This window comes from Bubalus bubalis, chromosome 3 (genome assembly GCF_019923935.1).
Source record: "Bubalus bubalis isolate 160015118507 breed Murrah chromosome 3, NDDB_SH_1, whole genome shotgun sequence".
Taxonomy (NCBI): Eukaryota; Metazoa; Chordata; class Mammalia; order Artiodactyla; family Bovidae; genus Bubalus; species Bubalus bubalis.
This window is the reverse complement of record NC_059159.1, coordinates 29700418-29717083: the sequence shown is the minus strand read 5'-3', so window position 1 is coordinate 29717083 and position 16666 is coordinate 29700418. Positions and strand designations below refer to the sequence as shown.

The 16666-nt window shown below is 44.2% G+C and overlaps 1 protein-coding gene across 23 annotated transcripts in view; it reads left to right on the top strand.

Annotated features, from left to right (window-relative positions):
- The window catches only part of NCOR1 (nuclear receptor corepressor 1), a 115222-nt gene that overhangs the window by 79642 nt on the left and 18914 nt on the right, over positions 1-16666 (top strand). For 16 of the 23 annotated variants that reach the window (XM_025278962.3, XM_044939185.2, XM_025278959.3 and 13 more), the window contains 14 exons: positions 3106-3255; positions 3969-4129; positions 5580-5700; positions 5794-5895; positions 6229-6329; positions 7028-7196; positions 8200-8340; positions 9565-9648; positions 10123-10379; positions 10609-10969; positions 12563-12790; positions 14709-14918; positions 15312-15461; positions 15804-15911. In XM_025278962.3, coding sequence (XP_025134747.2) covers positions 3106-3255; positions 3969-4129; positions 5580-5700; positions 5794-5895; positions 6229-6329; positions 7028-7196; positions 8200-8340; positions 9565-9648; positions 10123-10379; positions 10609-10969; positions 12563-12790; positions 14709-14918; positions 15312-15461; positions 15804-15911 — 2343 coding nt within the window. The remainder of the gene's footprint in view (positions 1-3105; positions 3256-3968; positions 4130-5579; positions 5701-5793; positions 5896-6228; positions 6330-7027; positions 7197-8199; positions 8341-9564; positions 9649-10122; positions 10380-10608; positions 10970-12562; positions 12791-14708; positions 14919-15311; positions 15462-15803; positions 15912-16666) is intronic. The other 7 variants (XM_044939198.2, XM_044939201.2, XM_044939195.2 and 4 more) reach the window with 5 other exon arrangements.

The following is a 16666-nucleotide window of genomic DNA, read 5'->3' as shown; positions in this document are numbered from 1 at the left end:
ATTCCAATGATGAGAAAAATCTGTCAGTATGAAAATGATAAATTATAGAATAATTTAAGTCTTTTGATCTATCCCTTACATAAATGATTTAGAATAAATTTTTTGAAACAGAATTAAAATGCGGAAAAATTAACATTCAAATAGTGTTTTCTGAACTTATGCTAAAGCTTAGCATTTTTCAGCTGACAACACCTGAATCATTCTAATATGTCTGTATAATTGTTTTAAGAACTGAGGCTCTTTTCTTTATCTCCGTTACAAGTGGGTTATATTGGCAGCCCCAAGTTCTGAGACTTCAGACTGTGAATTGCATTTCTCCATGATCAGTCACATTAATCCATGTGGTTTAGATCTGAATGGTATCCTTTTTTAAATAGTGATGCAGTGGTGTTAAACCCAAACTGTCATTATTTATGTGATCAGTATGACACCAAAGTGTTTGTTAATATGACATCACTTTGGTTCAAGGTGACTCTACAAACTGGGGTGGTTGATTACATTTTATTCTATGGTTAAGTTTTGTTTTAGCTAATCTAGCTAGTATGTTCATCCAGTAATTCATTTAACAAGTGCTGAAGGCTCTCCTGAATTTATAGCTATTTTGTAGTTTGCTTAAAGGATAATCTCCCAAATAACATTTATATGTTTGCAATTAACTCGCTTGTATGTAGAGTGTTTGATAGGAATATTTTCGGTGCAGCATCATAGAATAGTTTATAGAATGGTAAATACAGTGAGGATGAGGTCTAACGTATAAACCATTACCAACTGGTGTTGTCCATGTGAGGTAGGAACACAGTTCTGGCTTTTCCTTTCACGGGCTCATTTAGAAGGTAACAGGCAGCACCTGTTGTCCACCTGTTGGGTTGTGTTCACCTTCTCTTTATGAGACAGGCGGTTTAAGCCTTTCCATTTGTAGAAAAGCTTGAAAAAGCCTCAGAGAAAAGTTGTTTTCATTTTCCAGTAACATTTATACAAGTTGACTCCTGCTTTAGTTGGAAACCTTTTTTCTGCAGTGAAAGAACTCAGACTTGACACTTCTAATGAAGTGAAGTTCTAATGCAGGTTTTAACAAAATCCAACCAAAATAAGAGTTAATGCTTCTGTGCAACTGAATGTAGTTTATCTTTTTTATTTTTTCAACTGAGTACGTGATGACTTAAATGGTTGTATTTAGAACCATCTAAAATTTCATCTTTTTATTTAACACTATTATGACAAGTATATTTATTTTTCTGCATGTTTATAAACTTATAAAGCCATCCTTCACTGAATATATATATATAATATGCTCTCACGTTAAATTGTCTAGAAATGGAGACTTTTTTTTTTGTAGTTGGTTTATTTTGTAAATCTGCACAGTATTAGGACACTTATTAATCAGTCAGAGAAGGAATGGGTAGCATCATCCTGATGGTGTCCCCAGAGGCATCTGAAATTTCTGCACCCAGTGCTCAGGAAGCCATCACTGCACTGCGGCTCAGAGCTCAGGCCAGGAGCTGCACTGCTGCAGGCAAGTCTCCAGCCGCGGTTGGGTAGTTAGGGTGTGAGTCTTTTGAGCCTCAGTTGCCTCTGTCAAACGGTGTTAATGATCTCATTAGTCCTGAGAGCTTAACGAGATACTTCCTGTAGTCTTCAGTGCTCTGCCCATACTACAGATTCCTATTAGCTGATGTTACTTTCACTGTTTCCGGTTTTTAAAAAATACCTTAAAAAGCTAAAGAACATTTTAATTGTGCTAGTCAATTCTCTACTTGAAACCAGTCACAAACCTTCCACTTCACAATGAGAGGCGGGAGACCTGCTCTTTAGAAAGGACCTGTGAAGATGCCATGTCACTGCAGTTAAGGGAGAAAGGAATCAAGCAAGAGGGCTATTGTTGAGGGAGAAGGCAAGTTATTTTTCACAGGGGAAGATTATCCACCTAGGAAGCCTGAAAAATTAACTGAGAACTAGAGCTAAGAGGAAAGTTCATTAAGTTTCTCAGAAAAAATTGATATACAGAGATCTATATTTATCTTTCTTGTATCTGCAGAAATTAGATATATGTATATATTTATACTAAATATAAATACTAAACAGATGGTTTTCCTCACAACAAAATAAAAAAATCTATTAAAATTATATGAAATTATGAACAATGACCTGTATGAAAAAATCAACGTTCCTCAGTTGGAAAACTCAGTATAAAATGTCAAGTCTCCTGTAAATATACATGCAGTGAAAATTCCAGTGATACATTGGGGAGGAAGTACTCAAAATGATTTAAATTTAGATTTATCCAAAAGAACAAGTGGATAAAACTAGGTAAGCAAAAGAATAAAAGATGAATGGGAATTTGTTCTGGCAAACATTAAAATGCCACAGTTTAAAGTGATTTAGGTTACAGATGATTTTTACTTTCTTTTCTAAAATTATAGTATGTCAGTTTTACTTCCTTTAAAAAAAGAAAAGATATATATATAATATAGAAAATTATATAATTATATATATATGTGTTTTTTCTTAATATGACTCTGCATATCTGATATGCCCTTGAAATGCTTAAAGTTTATTTTTATACTTCATGTGGAGGTAAATTAGTAGAATAATTTTCATTAGCATTGTTATAGTAAAATTCATAAGCTTGCATAGCCATTAAAAATGATTTTGATCTGCATCTTTTGAAATCCTTCTTCCGTTTCTTGATTGCATTTATTTCTCTAATACTAAGCAGTGGGCTTCAAGAGGCTAATTATAAAAGTCAAAATCCTCAGCATTCTGGCCTCTAATTCAGGGTATACCTGAATTCATAGAATGGCTGGATAATCCGTTGTTTGCCTGTTGTGATCTTTATTGCATGTGAAAAGACTTGATTCTCCTGATGAGAGGACAGAGAAGTCCTTTGTGCTTTGAAAGAAGAAATTGTCATCGGATTTTTGTGGATTTCATTAGGTCAGAGTACTGGTGCTTACACAGAAGATTTGGATGTGTAGGGTTTTGTAACCTAGACCTCTATAGTAGTATAGAGTTGGATCTGCCTCCGGACAGTGTGGGCTGGTCCTGTCACACTTGCTATTTCAATCTGGGGTTCTTCCCTTATGTTGGTAACTTTAACTTCCATAGGAAAATCAGTCGCCTATATGCCCTATGCTGAGGCCACACGTGCTCTAGAGCAGGAGGCACAGATGCACAGTACCGCGGCCAGGTCAGCGTCACCGTGTAGGCTCTCTCCGCAGCCCGGTGTGGGTGCAGCCCGCTCTAGTGGCCCGCCAGGTAAATACCGATCCTCCTGCCGTGGCTGCTGGCCATCCACCTACACTGCTGGCAGGGGTGGTTTGCTCCCAGGACACGTCCCTGCTATTTCAGAATTCCTTTCTTGTTTCTCTGCATCCCATCTTCAGTTGTGTTCAGTTGAGATTCACTGGGCCACTGGGAGGTTTGTGTTCATACCTGTATACTGTGACGTTGACTGCCTGTTCTCCTATGAGTACATGTACTTTGTGAAAATCTTGAGATCCACCCCCTGCTAAAAAATATTCCAGTGTCTATGAGAGTCAGAATCAGTAAGTGTTTCTCAAATTATGCAAGATGCAAAGAGGTCATATAACTGGCTGTCAGTCATATCTGTATATTTTCTAGAGTTGTAATGTCAGCTGTCCCTAAGAAATACCCTTCTTTTCACCTCCTGTGTGAGGTTCGAGGAGTGGTGCAGAGAGAGAAAAAATCACTAAAGATTGCCATTTGCATAAGCTGAACAGAAATAGTCTGAAATGGACATCAGCCTGAAAGCTCTGGTTTGACAGGGAGTTGAGTATTTCAGTGTCACAGATACCATTTGTGACCTGAGTATGGATACAGATTTAATATAAGTGAATTCATTTTGCACTTACAATTGAATTGTGATTGAAGAAATAATTGAGATAGGTGGGAACATCATAAAGTAGGAAATTGACTATTTCAAATAATTTTTTTCTTCCTTTTAAAAGTCCTCCAGCCTGCTCCACATCAGGTGATAACTAACCTCCCTGAAGGGGTTCGGCTTCCAACAACTCGGCCCACTCGGCCGCCGCCTCCTCTCATCCCGTCATCCAAAACCACAGTGGCTTCCGAGAAACCATCGTTTTTACTGGGAGGCTCCATCTCGCAGGTAAGAGGGCTTCTCTTCCCAGGAGATTCTCTGTTGGTTACTGTTTTGTAAAGATTTTCCTTCCCTCCCATATTTATTTGTCAGAGTCTAAATGAAAATCTGTTTATGACGAGACATTGACTTAAAAATGCAGCAGTCGCTTTGTCTTCCATGGCACATGCAGGTTTGTTGGAGTTAGGTCCCCAAATTGAGTGAGTGTGTCATGTAGCCACTCAGATCTCTATCTGCTTAATCAGTGGTCAGCTAATGATCAGGGAGCTCTGTGCCCAAAGGACTTAAATTCCCCAGTCTTTACCAAGGGGCTCATCAGCCAGGCAGCCGACAACACTGCCTTCCTCCTCAATTCCTGCTATCACAGAGCCTTGAGGTGGGACCACACACGGTGAGGACACATGGCCTTCTGGAGTCTCCCCTGGCCAGTGTGCAGCCTGCACGTGTGTATGGCCTTCTAGGTCCCCAGGGAGATGTTGGACCTCTGCACACCCCTGTGGACATCTCGTTCTTTAGCTTTTCCTTTTTGTGGGGAGGGGTGGGGTCTACCTCAGAGGATGCAGGATCTTAGTTCCCTGACCAGGGATGGAACCCTCACCCTTTGCCGTGGAAACATGAAGTCTTAACCACTGGACCACTAGGGACGTCCCTCTTACAGTTTATGGTTAGCCTGATTGTTTGCTCTGACTGCCTCGGCCAGGGGAGAAGTTAATCCATTGACTCTAATTGTTTCTGACAAGCCTACACCTGCTTCCCCACCCCCCTCAGGCCAGATCAAGACAGCTTTGCAGGTGGGGTCTCTCAGAGAACCGCTCAGCCAGTCTGATAATGACAGTCACCTGAGACTGACCCCCCGTACTTTCATGTGACCAGAGCTGTGGGTTCTAAGGGCTGAAGCAGACTGGCAATGGGGGTCAGCAGAGCAAGTTCACAGGTCACAGAGCTCACAGTTCTTACCGGAGTTTGCCGTTTTCCTGAATAAATGCTCCCAGATTTCTACAGGTCTTTGGTTATAGAGTTGGAAAAGAGTTCTTAAAGGGCTGATTCTTAACCTTCCTGCTAGTTTTCTGGTTTGGTTGCGTTTGTGGAGGAGGGTCTTTGGAAGTTCTTCCTCCACCATTTTTTCGAGGGATAAATGCAGTTAATAATAAATGCAGTTAATAATAATAGCTACATCTGAAGGTATGGTTAAGTGTTTTCAGTTATGTAATTTGTTAATAATACACATCAATCTACCTAAAATTTAGGGTGATTTTGGAAGATGTCTTGCTCCTTTTAAAAGCTTTTAAAATTTAACCAATCTGCGACGAGGATTTTCTTGCTTTATGTATACTTACTCTTAGTTTTGGTGTGGGGGGTGGATGGGTGGTAGGTTTTCTAAACAGAAATGTGTACGTTAACTCTAGAGTTGACCTTGTGAAGAGACAGTGTTATTCTAGTCCTTTAACATTATTTTTAGGGAACACCCGGCACTTACTTGCCTTCTCCTAATCAGGCCTCCTACGCCCCCGAGGCAGCGAAGCCCTCGGCAGGCTCCATCTCTCTGGGACTGCCGCGCCAGCAGGAGGCCGCCAAGCCAGGTCAGTGAGGAGGGGGAGGACCGTAGCCGCTTTTGTGGCGCACCAGTCGGGGACTTGGCACTTGAGCTCATTTTGTCTTCCTCTGGCCCACAGCCACAGTGCCCTACATCAAGCAAGAGGAGTTCTCTCCCCGAAGCCAGAACTCACAGCCTGAGGGTTTACTGGTCAGAGCCCAGCACGAAGGGGTGGTCAGAGGTAAGACACACTGTAGGGCAGAAATATACTCTGGTCCCCAGTAAATGGGTTAAGGGAAGTCGGTAATATGTTTTAAAGATGGGCTCTTAAATTAGAGCCCTTAAATTTTCTTTCCATATAAAAATCATTTTAAAATTTTGAAATTTTGTGTTTCTGCAGTGCTTTTTAAAAATTGTGAAATTATTTTTAAAGTACGTTTCAGTAAAACACTGTTCCTTTTATGCTGCTGTTTCCCTTTTTTTCTCGTCTCTCCCAAGCAGGGGCTGGTTTTGTTGGCCTGTTTTTCTTCTAGGTATGGGGGTGTGATTGGCTGATGATTCTGTTGTTATCCAGGTACCTCAGGAACCATTCAAGAAGGAAGCATAACTCGGGGAACACCCTCTAGCAAACTCTCTGTGGACAGCATCCCGTCCCTCCGAGGTTCCATCACCCAGGTCAGTTGTTCTCCTTCCCAAGACCCAAACCACAGCTGGTGAGAAAACCAAAAGTGAAGTCTCAAGTGGGTTGGCCATTCTAGCACAAATTTTGTGACAAAGTTGTTCATTGTTCTGGGATTTGGGACAGGTCTCAGTGATAAACCTGTGATAAACCTCAGATGATAAACCACAAGCCAAATCATCTATACTGTGTTTCATTGAAAAAGGTGGATTATTTGCAGATTGCAGAAAAAACAAGTTATAATTGATGCAACTCTGCCTGGCAGAGCTTTTAACATGTGTTCAGCTTAAACAGAAATTGAGAGGAAAATATAAATTGTTTGCTTGCTTTTACAACTTGTTGTTGTCTTTTTCTTACAAATTTTTTGATTACATTTGCATGAGTTTAGGCCTTGAGACAAATTTTGTTTCTGAGAGTTAAGTGCTTTCATAGTGGTTTGACTTTGAGGTGGGGAAGAAGGCTGACTCAATTCATATACCTGTTGGCATTTTAGGAAGTTTTGTATGGCAGGGTTCAAGGACCAAGGTACAGTCTTTCTGTGTAAAACATGTCCGGTTTCCCATCATGTGCTGGCCTTTCTTATTTGAGGTCATGGCTTGATCTGATGCTTGGTGTGGCAGGTTACATTTTCTGAGCATTTGTGTACTGTCAACTGAAGTGATGCTCATGCTGCCTGTGTCTGATTGAATGGCAGGGGACCCCAGCTCTGTCCCAGGCTGGCATACCCACTGAGGCATTGGTGAAGGGACCTGTTTCTAGACTGTCCATTGAAGAGAGCAGTCCTGAGAAAGGCCGGGAGGAAGCCGCCTCCAAAGGCCATGTTATTTACGAAGGCAAAAGTGGACACATCTTATCCTATGATAGTAAGTATCGCCTCTCCACTCCAAGGCTGGTGCTGCCACATGTGACAGGGGTGTGGGGCTGGCTCCTTACCTGCTGGCTTTGGGAAAGTGAGTTTTCTTTCCCCAAGCCCAGGTTTCCTCTCTGTAATGTAAAAAGGATTAACGTGAGTACTTCTCTTGAAACTGGTGAAAAGTTAACTGAGTCAGTCAGTGAAAAGTGCTTAAGAGCATGGAGCCCAGAGTAAGTGTCCCCTGAGTGGTGGCTCCCCACTGCCAGCTGTGGTCATTAGATTTAGCCTAGGAAAAGAATCTCTGTTTAATAGAACCACAGCTAAATGTCTGCTCAGCAAAAACAAGTCCCTGTGAATGCTATTTGACCCCCTTCTATTTTAAAGGAATGCCAGTTTTACTTGTTAAGGAGTAGATAGTAGTCTGATAATCCTAGAAAGAGTACTGAATTTAAATTCACCTTAAATGTAATTGTTTTAATGCCTGTCTCTAAACGTTCGTATTTAGATGTGTTCATGAGTTTAAGTTTCAGCTTGCCCACTGTTATGAGCAGCGTGCTGAAATCGCACTGTCCTGCCCAGACATGCGTCTCCCCTCTTTCCACTGTGTCCACCCTGGCTCAGCTGGCGATGACTATCATCAGTCGCATTGCTGTGTCCAGTGACCCTTACCTGAAATTTCATGTGCCCAGATCCCTTTTCAGCAGTTTGATCGCCTGCTGTCTGTAGTACCTGTTAGTGGTAACTGCCATTAGTTAACCTGGACCCATCACTATTGTTAAGTTCCTTGAGGGAAGGGACCTAATTTACACCCTATATCTGCAATCCTGGTTTATGCCTGACCAGTAAATATATTTGAATGAATGAAAACATTTTTATAAATATCATCTACACAGAGGTAGGTATGTAGTAGATTAAGACCAGTTTTTATATTACCTTCATGAGATCATGAGGTTAAAGTAACTTATTTAGGCCTTGGGCTCTATCCAAGCAGTGCTTGTGTCTGTGTTCTGCAGATATTAAGAATGCCCGAGAAGGGACAAGGAGTCCGAGAACAGCTCATGACATCAGTCTCAAAAGAAGCTATGAATCAGTGGAAGGAACAATAAAACAAGGGTTGTCCATGAGGGAGTCTCCCGTATCAGCACCGCTGGAGGGTAAAGTATTTCCAGAGCTCTGTTTAGATACATTTAATTCTGTACAGCCAATTTGCATTGTTGGGTTAGGTTGCATTTAACATCTGTCATTTCTACCTGAAATTTATATCAATATATAAATGAAACATATCATGTAGTATAAAATGTGTAATAGTAATTAATATACTAATATGAAAGTTGTATTAGTAAACATTTAAATTCATGTTCATCTCTACATATAAATCAAGCAGTACATGACAGTGAAGGGGGAAGTAAAGACAAAATTGATCTTATCATAGGTAACTGTTAGAATGCTCATGTAATTTGTAGATTGATCCTGTTTAAGTGAGTTTAAAAATGTGAAGTTCATCATGAGCATTTGTTTTTATTGTGGGGCTGGCAGAGTGGTATATAACGTACAGAGCAGAGACACGTTTGAATCTCGCTCCTTCCTGGTGCGTCTGTCTGTGCCCATCTCTTGCTCTGTCAGTGGAGGGCTTGTACCTGCAGTCATGTGAGGAAGAGAGACAGCTGTGCAGCCCTGTGCTGATCATGTGGCATTGCCTTCATCACACGATCACCATGGTTTGTTTTGTGAATGGTTCACTTTCCTTAAGTCTTAACCTGACTCAACTGTTCTGTTTTAATCTAGATGAGAAATGGGAAACAGGGTAAGGATTCCTCAGTCTTGAAGGCCTGTTGAAGTTTTCTAAGAGCTGAATTTTCTCTGTAGTTAAAAAAAAATTCTCACTTTCCTCGATTCAGATTTGTTGGCAATGTAACATGAAACTTCTGAAAAGGTTATTTACATGTGTTTCGTTTTGGTTTGCATCTTTAGTGTATTTTATCTGTTTTTGAGGTATCCATCTTTCATGTTTTTCTCCTCAGAACTTAACAGTGATTTCCTAACCCTAACCCTCTGTATTTTCTCTCACCTTGATAAAAAAGCACTGAGAATTTAGACTTAGCTTTGAAAGTGTTGTTCTCTAGGCTTTGACTTAGATGTCTTCCTTGGCCATTTTCTATTTGCAAAAATGTTTGAAAAGAAACAGTTTTAAAAGTGGATACTTCCAGCTTTTACTGTTTTTTCCATGATGTTCTTCTGAATAGTTTGCAAATCTAAAACGGTTCACCTTTTTCCATGGAGCTTTTGTCAGAAGTGTGTCCTCTTAGAACAGTTAGTTGTGTGCCTGAGTTGACATCTGTGCTGTATCTAACACCAGAACCGCCTGCTTGTTTTGAAAGGGCTCATCTGCCGTGCGCTGCCCAGGGGGAGCCCTCACTCTGACCTCAAGGACAGGACCGTGCTGTCTGGGTCCATCATGCATGGTAACTCTCTGCTTGTTTGCTTCTGTTCACAACTGTCTCAGGGGCGAAGTAGTTTGAAATTAACGTGCAGGATGTGAAGCCTGTTTTTCAAGGTATCTTCCCTTTTGACATGTTAGGTATTTAAACCCTAACTATAACTCTTCTCTGAGTTTCATAGTTTATTTCAAGATGATAGTTGCTTAATCTTTTAATACAGACATCTTCATTATGTAAGAACCACTCTTGATTGTGCTGAATGATGTATTAAGTCTTGAACAACTCCCCCCCACCCCCCGCCAAATAATGGCCAATGAATATTTACATAAGGATCTTACTGTAAACAGAAAACTGATTAGAAACTGCAAACAGCAAGGCATTAATTTCTTTATATTGTGGTAATTTATATGCAACAAAATTTATTGTTATAACAGTTTTTAAGTGTATAGTTCAGTGGCATTAATTTACCATATGTGTTTCTTGAATCCTTCTTTGAAGGCACGCCAAGAGCGACAACTGAAAGTTTCGAGGATGGCCTTAAGTACCCCAAACAGATTAAAAGGGAGAGTCCACCCATCCGAGCTTTTGAAGGTGCCATCACCAAAGGAAAGCCCTATGATGGCATCACCACCATCAAAGAGATGGGGCGCTCTGTTCACGAGATCCCCCGGCAGGATGTGTTGGCTCAGGAGAGTCGGAAAACCCCCGAGGTGGTGCCGAGCGCTCGGCCCGTCATTGAGGGCTCCATCTCCCAGGTACCATCCGCCGTGGACCGCAGTGCAGCAGTAGTTATCAGTGGTTCTAGATCATTTTAAACATCGGGTCTCCTGAAAGTAAACGTGGAGGTCTCTGTGACCTCAGTTCTGGTCTGGGAGCATGTGCGGCACGGGCACTCAGCAGTCCTTCCCTGGCACACGCCAATGTGGAACCTGAGATGGAGCCGGGCTGCAGGGTTGCCTGTAACACTTGTCTCTTGACCCACAGGGCACACCCATCAAATTCGACAGCAGCTCGGGTCAATCTGCCATCAAACACAATGTCAAGTCCCTGATCACGGGGCCTAGCAAACTGCCCCGTGGGATGCCTCCACTGGAAATTGTGCCTGAGAACGTTAAAGTGGTAGAAAGGGGCAAGTATGAGGACGTGAAGGCAGGAGAGCCCGTGCGGTCCCGGCACACGTCGGTGGTGAGCTCCGGCCCCTCCGTCCTCAGGTCCACTCTCCACGAAGCTCCCAAAGCACAGCTGAGCCCGGGGATTTATGAGGACGCCAGCGCACGGCGCACGCCAGGGAGCTACGCCAGCACCGTGTCCCGGGGCTCGCCCATGCTGAGCAGAGCTTCCGAAGGTGTGTTGCTCTCATACGCTGTCTGACCATTCATGCTGTCCACCGCAGCACGTGGCCCAGCGTTGGTTCCAGGGGCTTGCAGCCTGTCTGCTGTGCTCTGGGAGACTGGCTGCCCATGAAAATAGGCATAATTGCAAGTAAAATGTCTAATGTTCTCATTAAGTGCAGGGTGCACTGGAGTCCAGAAATGGTGGAACAGGTCATGCTTGGCATGGATTTTCAGCTAAGCCGTGAGAATTTCTGGAAGTCGGTCTGGATGGTCAGCTCTCCTCACTGTCTGCTGTGTGTCTGCTGTCTGAGTGCTCAGGCCATGGGGCTGGCTGCTTAGGGCGAATCGAGGTTCTTACTGTACTGAGTTGGACACGTTCCTTAGCTTTTTTGTGCTCTAGTGTCCTCATCTGTGAACTGGTGGTGTAATACCAAGGCTGGCCTCATAGGACTGCTATGCAGACAAAGTGAGGTGATATGTTGAAAGGACTTTGCAGAATAGTGCACAGAGTGTGGGAAGGACTCGGTAACTGTGAACTGTTATTACTCTCGGTTCTGTTTTATGACCAGAACCCGCCCCTCCTAGGGGTTCATGCTGCTGCAGAGACATCTGGGGGATGAGAGGCATGGATTTTTACCAGGTGGTCTGTGAACAATCTGAGGCCCTTAGAAGTATTTCCACTGAGCATTTTAGATTGTATTGCAGTACTCGTTTATCGAGGGCTTATGTGCAGACTCCCGTGGGCGGTTGGAGGGGTCACACAGAGGGAGGAGAAGAGGGAAATGTCCGTCTAGGGCCATGGTGTAAACCTACACCCTGTTGGCTCTGGTCTTGAAGGAGGAGAATTGCCCTGCAGAGGGAGAGGCTCTGCCTGTTAGAGCGAGCTGCGGCAGGGAAGGGAGGTGATAAACCAGCATGATTTCTTGGCTTCCACACGTAGGTTTGTGTGATCACAGCAAAGTCGATATTATCAAAATAGTAATTAGATGGTGCTCATGGTTGCACGGTGTTGTGTATTACTGTTGTTGAAGTATACCCTATGAAATGGCCAAACTTGTAAATTTTATCCTCTGTGTGTTTCACCACAGTTACTGAAACAGGGGAAGGTGATGGCTGGTAGGGTTTTGGTTTGGACTCAGTAGCACTAATGAGATAATGAAACTTCTGAATAATGTCCTGTAGAGAAGAAGAAGCTGGAGCAGGGAGGAGGCCAGTGCTGGCGAGGAAGTCTGTGTGGAAGCACAGAGCAGGGAACACTGTGTGACCCAGCAAGGAGCCGGGCAGCCAGGCAGAGAGAGGGTGGAGGCTTGGTGTGGGCAGGGTCCGGAGGCATTAGCCTGTCAGGTCAGAGATGACAAAGCACTGAGCGTCGACTTCCATTCGTAATTTTAGGTGATAAACCGGGCTGTGACCTGAAAGGGGGCAGTCTCCCAACCCAGAGGTGCCTGCATGTTCTGCAAGATTGATTGTTTCATGTTTAGTAGAAAGAGAAGATCAAAGAGATATATGTATATGGTCTGTATTGGAATGGTTGAGAAATAGATTAACATTATCCTACTTAACAAGCTTGCTTAAGGATTTGTGGTGGTGGCTGTTTTTTCTAGTTACAATTTCTTCTGGCAAGTCTGCTAATCATGAGAGGAAGTCAACCCTGACCCCTACCCAGAGGGAGAGCATCGCAGCCAAGTCTCCGGTGCCTGGCGTGGACCCTGCAGTGAGCCACAGCCCCTTCGAGCCGCACCACAGGGGCGGCACCCCCGGGGAGGTGTACCGGAGCCACCTGCCGGCACACTTGGACCCAGCCATGCCCTTTCACCGGGCTCTGGATCCTGGTAAGCACAGTGTGCAGTGAAAACTGAAGGCAGAGCAGTAACATGGCTGTGTTCCTCTTTAGACGTTCTGTACAGAATGCAGGCAGTCACGTGTGTTATTAGGATACAGTTTAGTGGATTTTCACAAACTCTACAGCTCAAGCCCCCAAATCAAGACACAGAATATTACCAGCACCCCTTAAAGAATTCAAATACTGGGTACGTGGAAAGCCCTCTTGTGTGATGGCATTTAATTGGAAAGTGGGTTCATGTGAAGAACTATTTTTAAATAACACAGGCATACTTCATACATTTTAGTTTACAACATAGCTTTTCTTCACCAGCGTTCTGATCTCTAGTCAGGGCACTGGTTACACCTCACAGTTCTTCCTTATGCAAATGATACATCTCCAGGTTTGTCTTTTTAAGTGAAGTTGAAGTTGAAAAACACACCAAAGGAATCTGTCAATAAATACAGTATCCGTCTAGATTTTTTTCCTCATCTTTTAAAATTATCTAGTCCATACCTAATTCAGATTCTGTATTGAGTCTTTCCAAAATAGCAGCGTCATTTTTTCATTGTTTCATTATTGTAGTAGCAAGTACAGCTGGAAGGAACTTTTGAACAGATACCACTGACCATCAGTGAGCATGGTCTTAGTAGGTATAGAAGCATGTCGGTTTTCTGGAGGGCGGGCTTCCCTGGCACAGCAGTGCTGCCTTCGGGGCCCAGGCCAGTGGGCTCTGCCCAGAAAGGGGCTTCCTGTCCACAGGTGGTGGAGCGTCTCTCCTGGACTCTGTGAGGTCAGTATCATCACATTGTCTGTCACCTGAAAACGTCAGGTCCCTGAGGCGCCCACACATGCCTGATTGTTCAGGGCCTGTCCCCAGAGCTGGGGTGGGAGCCTCACCCCTACCCCCTACTGTCGGCTGAGAGACCCCGCTGGGAGGGCTAGAGGAAGGGGGAGCAGACACTCGGAGAGTCTGTCATTGGTTCTTCTCAGGAGAAAATGTGTGCATAAACTATATCACTCAAATTCTCAGACAGAAGTGAATGTTTATGCTTTCATTTAGTATGTATCATAATCCTTTATTTTATAGCAGTTTTCTTTGCTTGTCATTGTTGAGCTTGAGCTGGATTATCAGTCTTTTGAGGATAGAGGCATTATCTCCTGTTGCAGTTTTGTTAGGATGTAGTGGACCTCCGGCACTGTATAAAGTTCACTGTGTGTGCTCAGCTCATGACGGCACCTACAGTGTCTGAGCACCTGCGTCACGGGGGCCTGGTCCTGCTGCTGCCTGTTGGTGCAAATAAAGTTTTATTAGAATACAAGCCATGCCTGCTTGTTTGTTTTGTCTGTGGCGGTTTTTACACTGTAATGGCAGAGTTGAGTCAGTGTGACAGAGCCATAGTGTCCACAAATCCTCACATGTTGACCATCTGGCCCTTTGACTAATCTCTGCTGTACATGCACACACTGATTAAATGCCCATGGACAGTTCATTTTCAGCACCCTCCCCCCCCCAAAATAAAGTTACCATTTGTTAGAAATTTTTCCATTTCTTTGGAAACTTCAGGTAAAAAATCTAATAAAGTTACATGTCAAAGACTGAAAGTGAAACTACTTGAGAGTAGGTTTTAGCTGCTGTTCTAGTGGTAAAGGTTAATACTCTTGTTTTGTCTGATCTGTCGTCCCCGTTTTCGTTATGTCTGACATTAGGATGTTTATATTCACACTGCTGCTCTGTCACGGTCCAAAAGGAATCTGCCGTAATCCTGTGTCCCCCCTCCCCCTGCCCCAACCCTGAGGTTGGTAGAAGCTGATTGTGCTCAGTAGCTCAGCAGATGGTTCTTTTCCTTACTCTTTCTGTGGGTGATGTTTAGCAAGTGGATTCTGCATGGACTCAACTACATGCCTGTCTTTCCTCTCTCCATCAGCAGCCGCTGCTTACCTGTTCCAGAGGCAGCTGTCACCGACCCCCGGCTACCCCAGTCAGTACCAGCTCTACGCAATGGAGAACACGCGCCAGACCATTCTCAATGACTACATCACCTCCCAGCAGATGCAAGTGGGCCTGCGGCCTGACGTAGCCAGGGGGCTGTCTCCTCGAGAGCAGCAGCTCGGGCTCCCGTACCCAGCGACCAGGGGTGTGTGTCTGTGCCCAGGACTAGTGCTTGGTGGGCGGATGATAGGAGGAAGGAAAAGCAGGCTCTGTAGCTGTTAGCCTTGAAGGCAGACAGGATGATACATCGAAACAGGCTGTTCTGGCAGCACTGGAATAACGAGGCCAGATCGATGTCCTTGAGGTTGGAAGCCATGGTCTCGCCAGCTTCACACTCTCCCCCATGTACAGGGTGGGGGTGGGGCAGTGTTCATCTGTTTCTCTGATGAAGCAGGTCTTTCGGAGTCATGCTGAACTTAAGCACTTTTTTTGTCCTGTATGCAAATTATTTTGGGGTTAGAGAAACCCAAGAGCCGTGTGCAGTTCTTTATCTTTAGAATAACATTTTAAACATAATTTTGTTTTTTCTTTTGAACAGGAATCATTGACCTGACCAACATGCCTCCAGCAATTTTAGTGCCTCACCCCGGGGGGACGAGCACCCCCCCCATGGACAGAATCACATATATTCCTGGTACACAGATCACCTTCCCGCCCAGACCTTACAGCTCCGCGTCTGTGAGTCCAGGTGGGTCTGCGCATGCCCCTCTCTGCTGGGAGCAGTGTGCTCCCGTGTTGCCAGCACACCCTCTATGGGCATTTTGGGCACTTTTCCCCAGTCAGTCTGCTGTTTTTCGTTTACTGTCTAGTCATGGGTCCTCCACAATGTCTGTCCCTAGATCCTCTGAGAGCTCCTGGGAGCTCGTATTATGCTCCATTATCATTGAAACTCTTAAGAAAGCACACTTCCTACTGCTCAGATTTGGAGCTTTCTGAAAAATGTTCAGTCACTTGAGAAGGTAAAGCTTGTTTGATGCACTTGCCAGGTTGGTGTTATTGTCCTCAGGCTGCAGGTTTGTGTGTTTTCCAGGACACTCGACACACCTTGCAGCCGCGGCCAGTGCTGAGAGAGAGCGGGAGCGGGAAAAGGAGCGGGAGCGCCTTGCCACGGCCTCCTCGGACCTCTACCTGCGGCCGGGTGGGTGGAGGCACTAGCCTCGTGCTCAGGGTGGGATGCCCTCAGACAGTGGGGCCCTTGCGTGTGTAGGCTGCTGAGACGCCAGGCAGGGCGGAGTTAGTGGTGTTGTCATGGGGACGGTGGCATTTGGATTTAGCAATACCAGTTGGGTCTGAAAACGCTGGGCTCAGAGCTCATTAAAGCTGAAGCCATCCAGCAGAGGCTCACAGAAGATTCCTGAAGATAGGTGTGGCATTTGGGTTGGCATGTAAAGGGAGGATGCAGTGTGCTTAGAAGGTTGTCTGATTAATGTAAAAGAAATCCCTCAGTGTCTGACTATAGGAGGTGCTTTAATGAATCATGAGCTGTTCTTGTCGTTTAATCACTCAATTGTGTCCTGCTCTCTGTGTCCCCATGGACTGTAGCCTGCCATCCTTGGGGTTCTCCAGACAAGAATACTGGAGTGGGTTGCCATTTCCTTCTTCAGGGGATTTTCCTACCCAGGAATTGAACCCGCGTGTCTTGCATCTCCTGCATTGGCTGGTGGATTCTTGACCACTGAGCCACCTGGGAAGTGGATCATGAACTAGCACCATAATATTGATTGTATGTTGATTGTATAGAAACTGCAGAAATTGACTTAACTGAAGAAAGCCAGGTACAAATCCTACATAATGTCTGTAGGAACTATGTTTTAAAAATGCTTGTGATCCCACTGATGAATAACATGCAGCTTTAAGTCCATCAAACATAATTTTTCTCCATCAAACATTTGA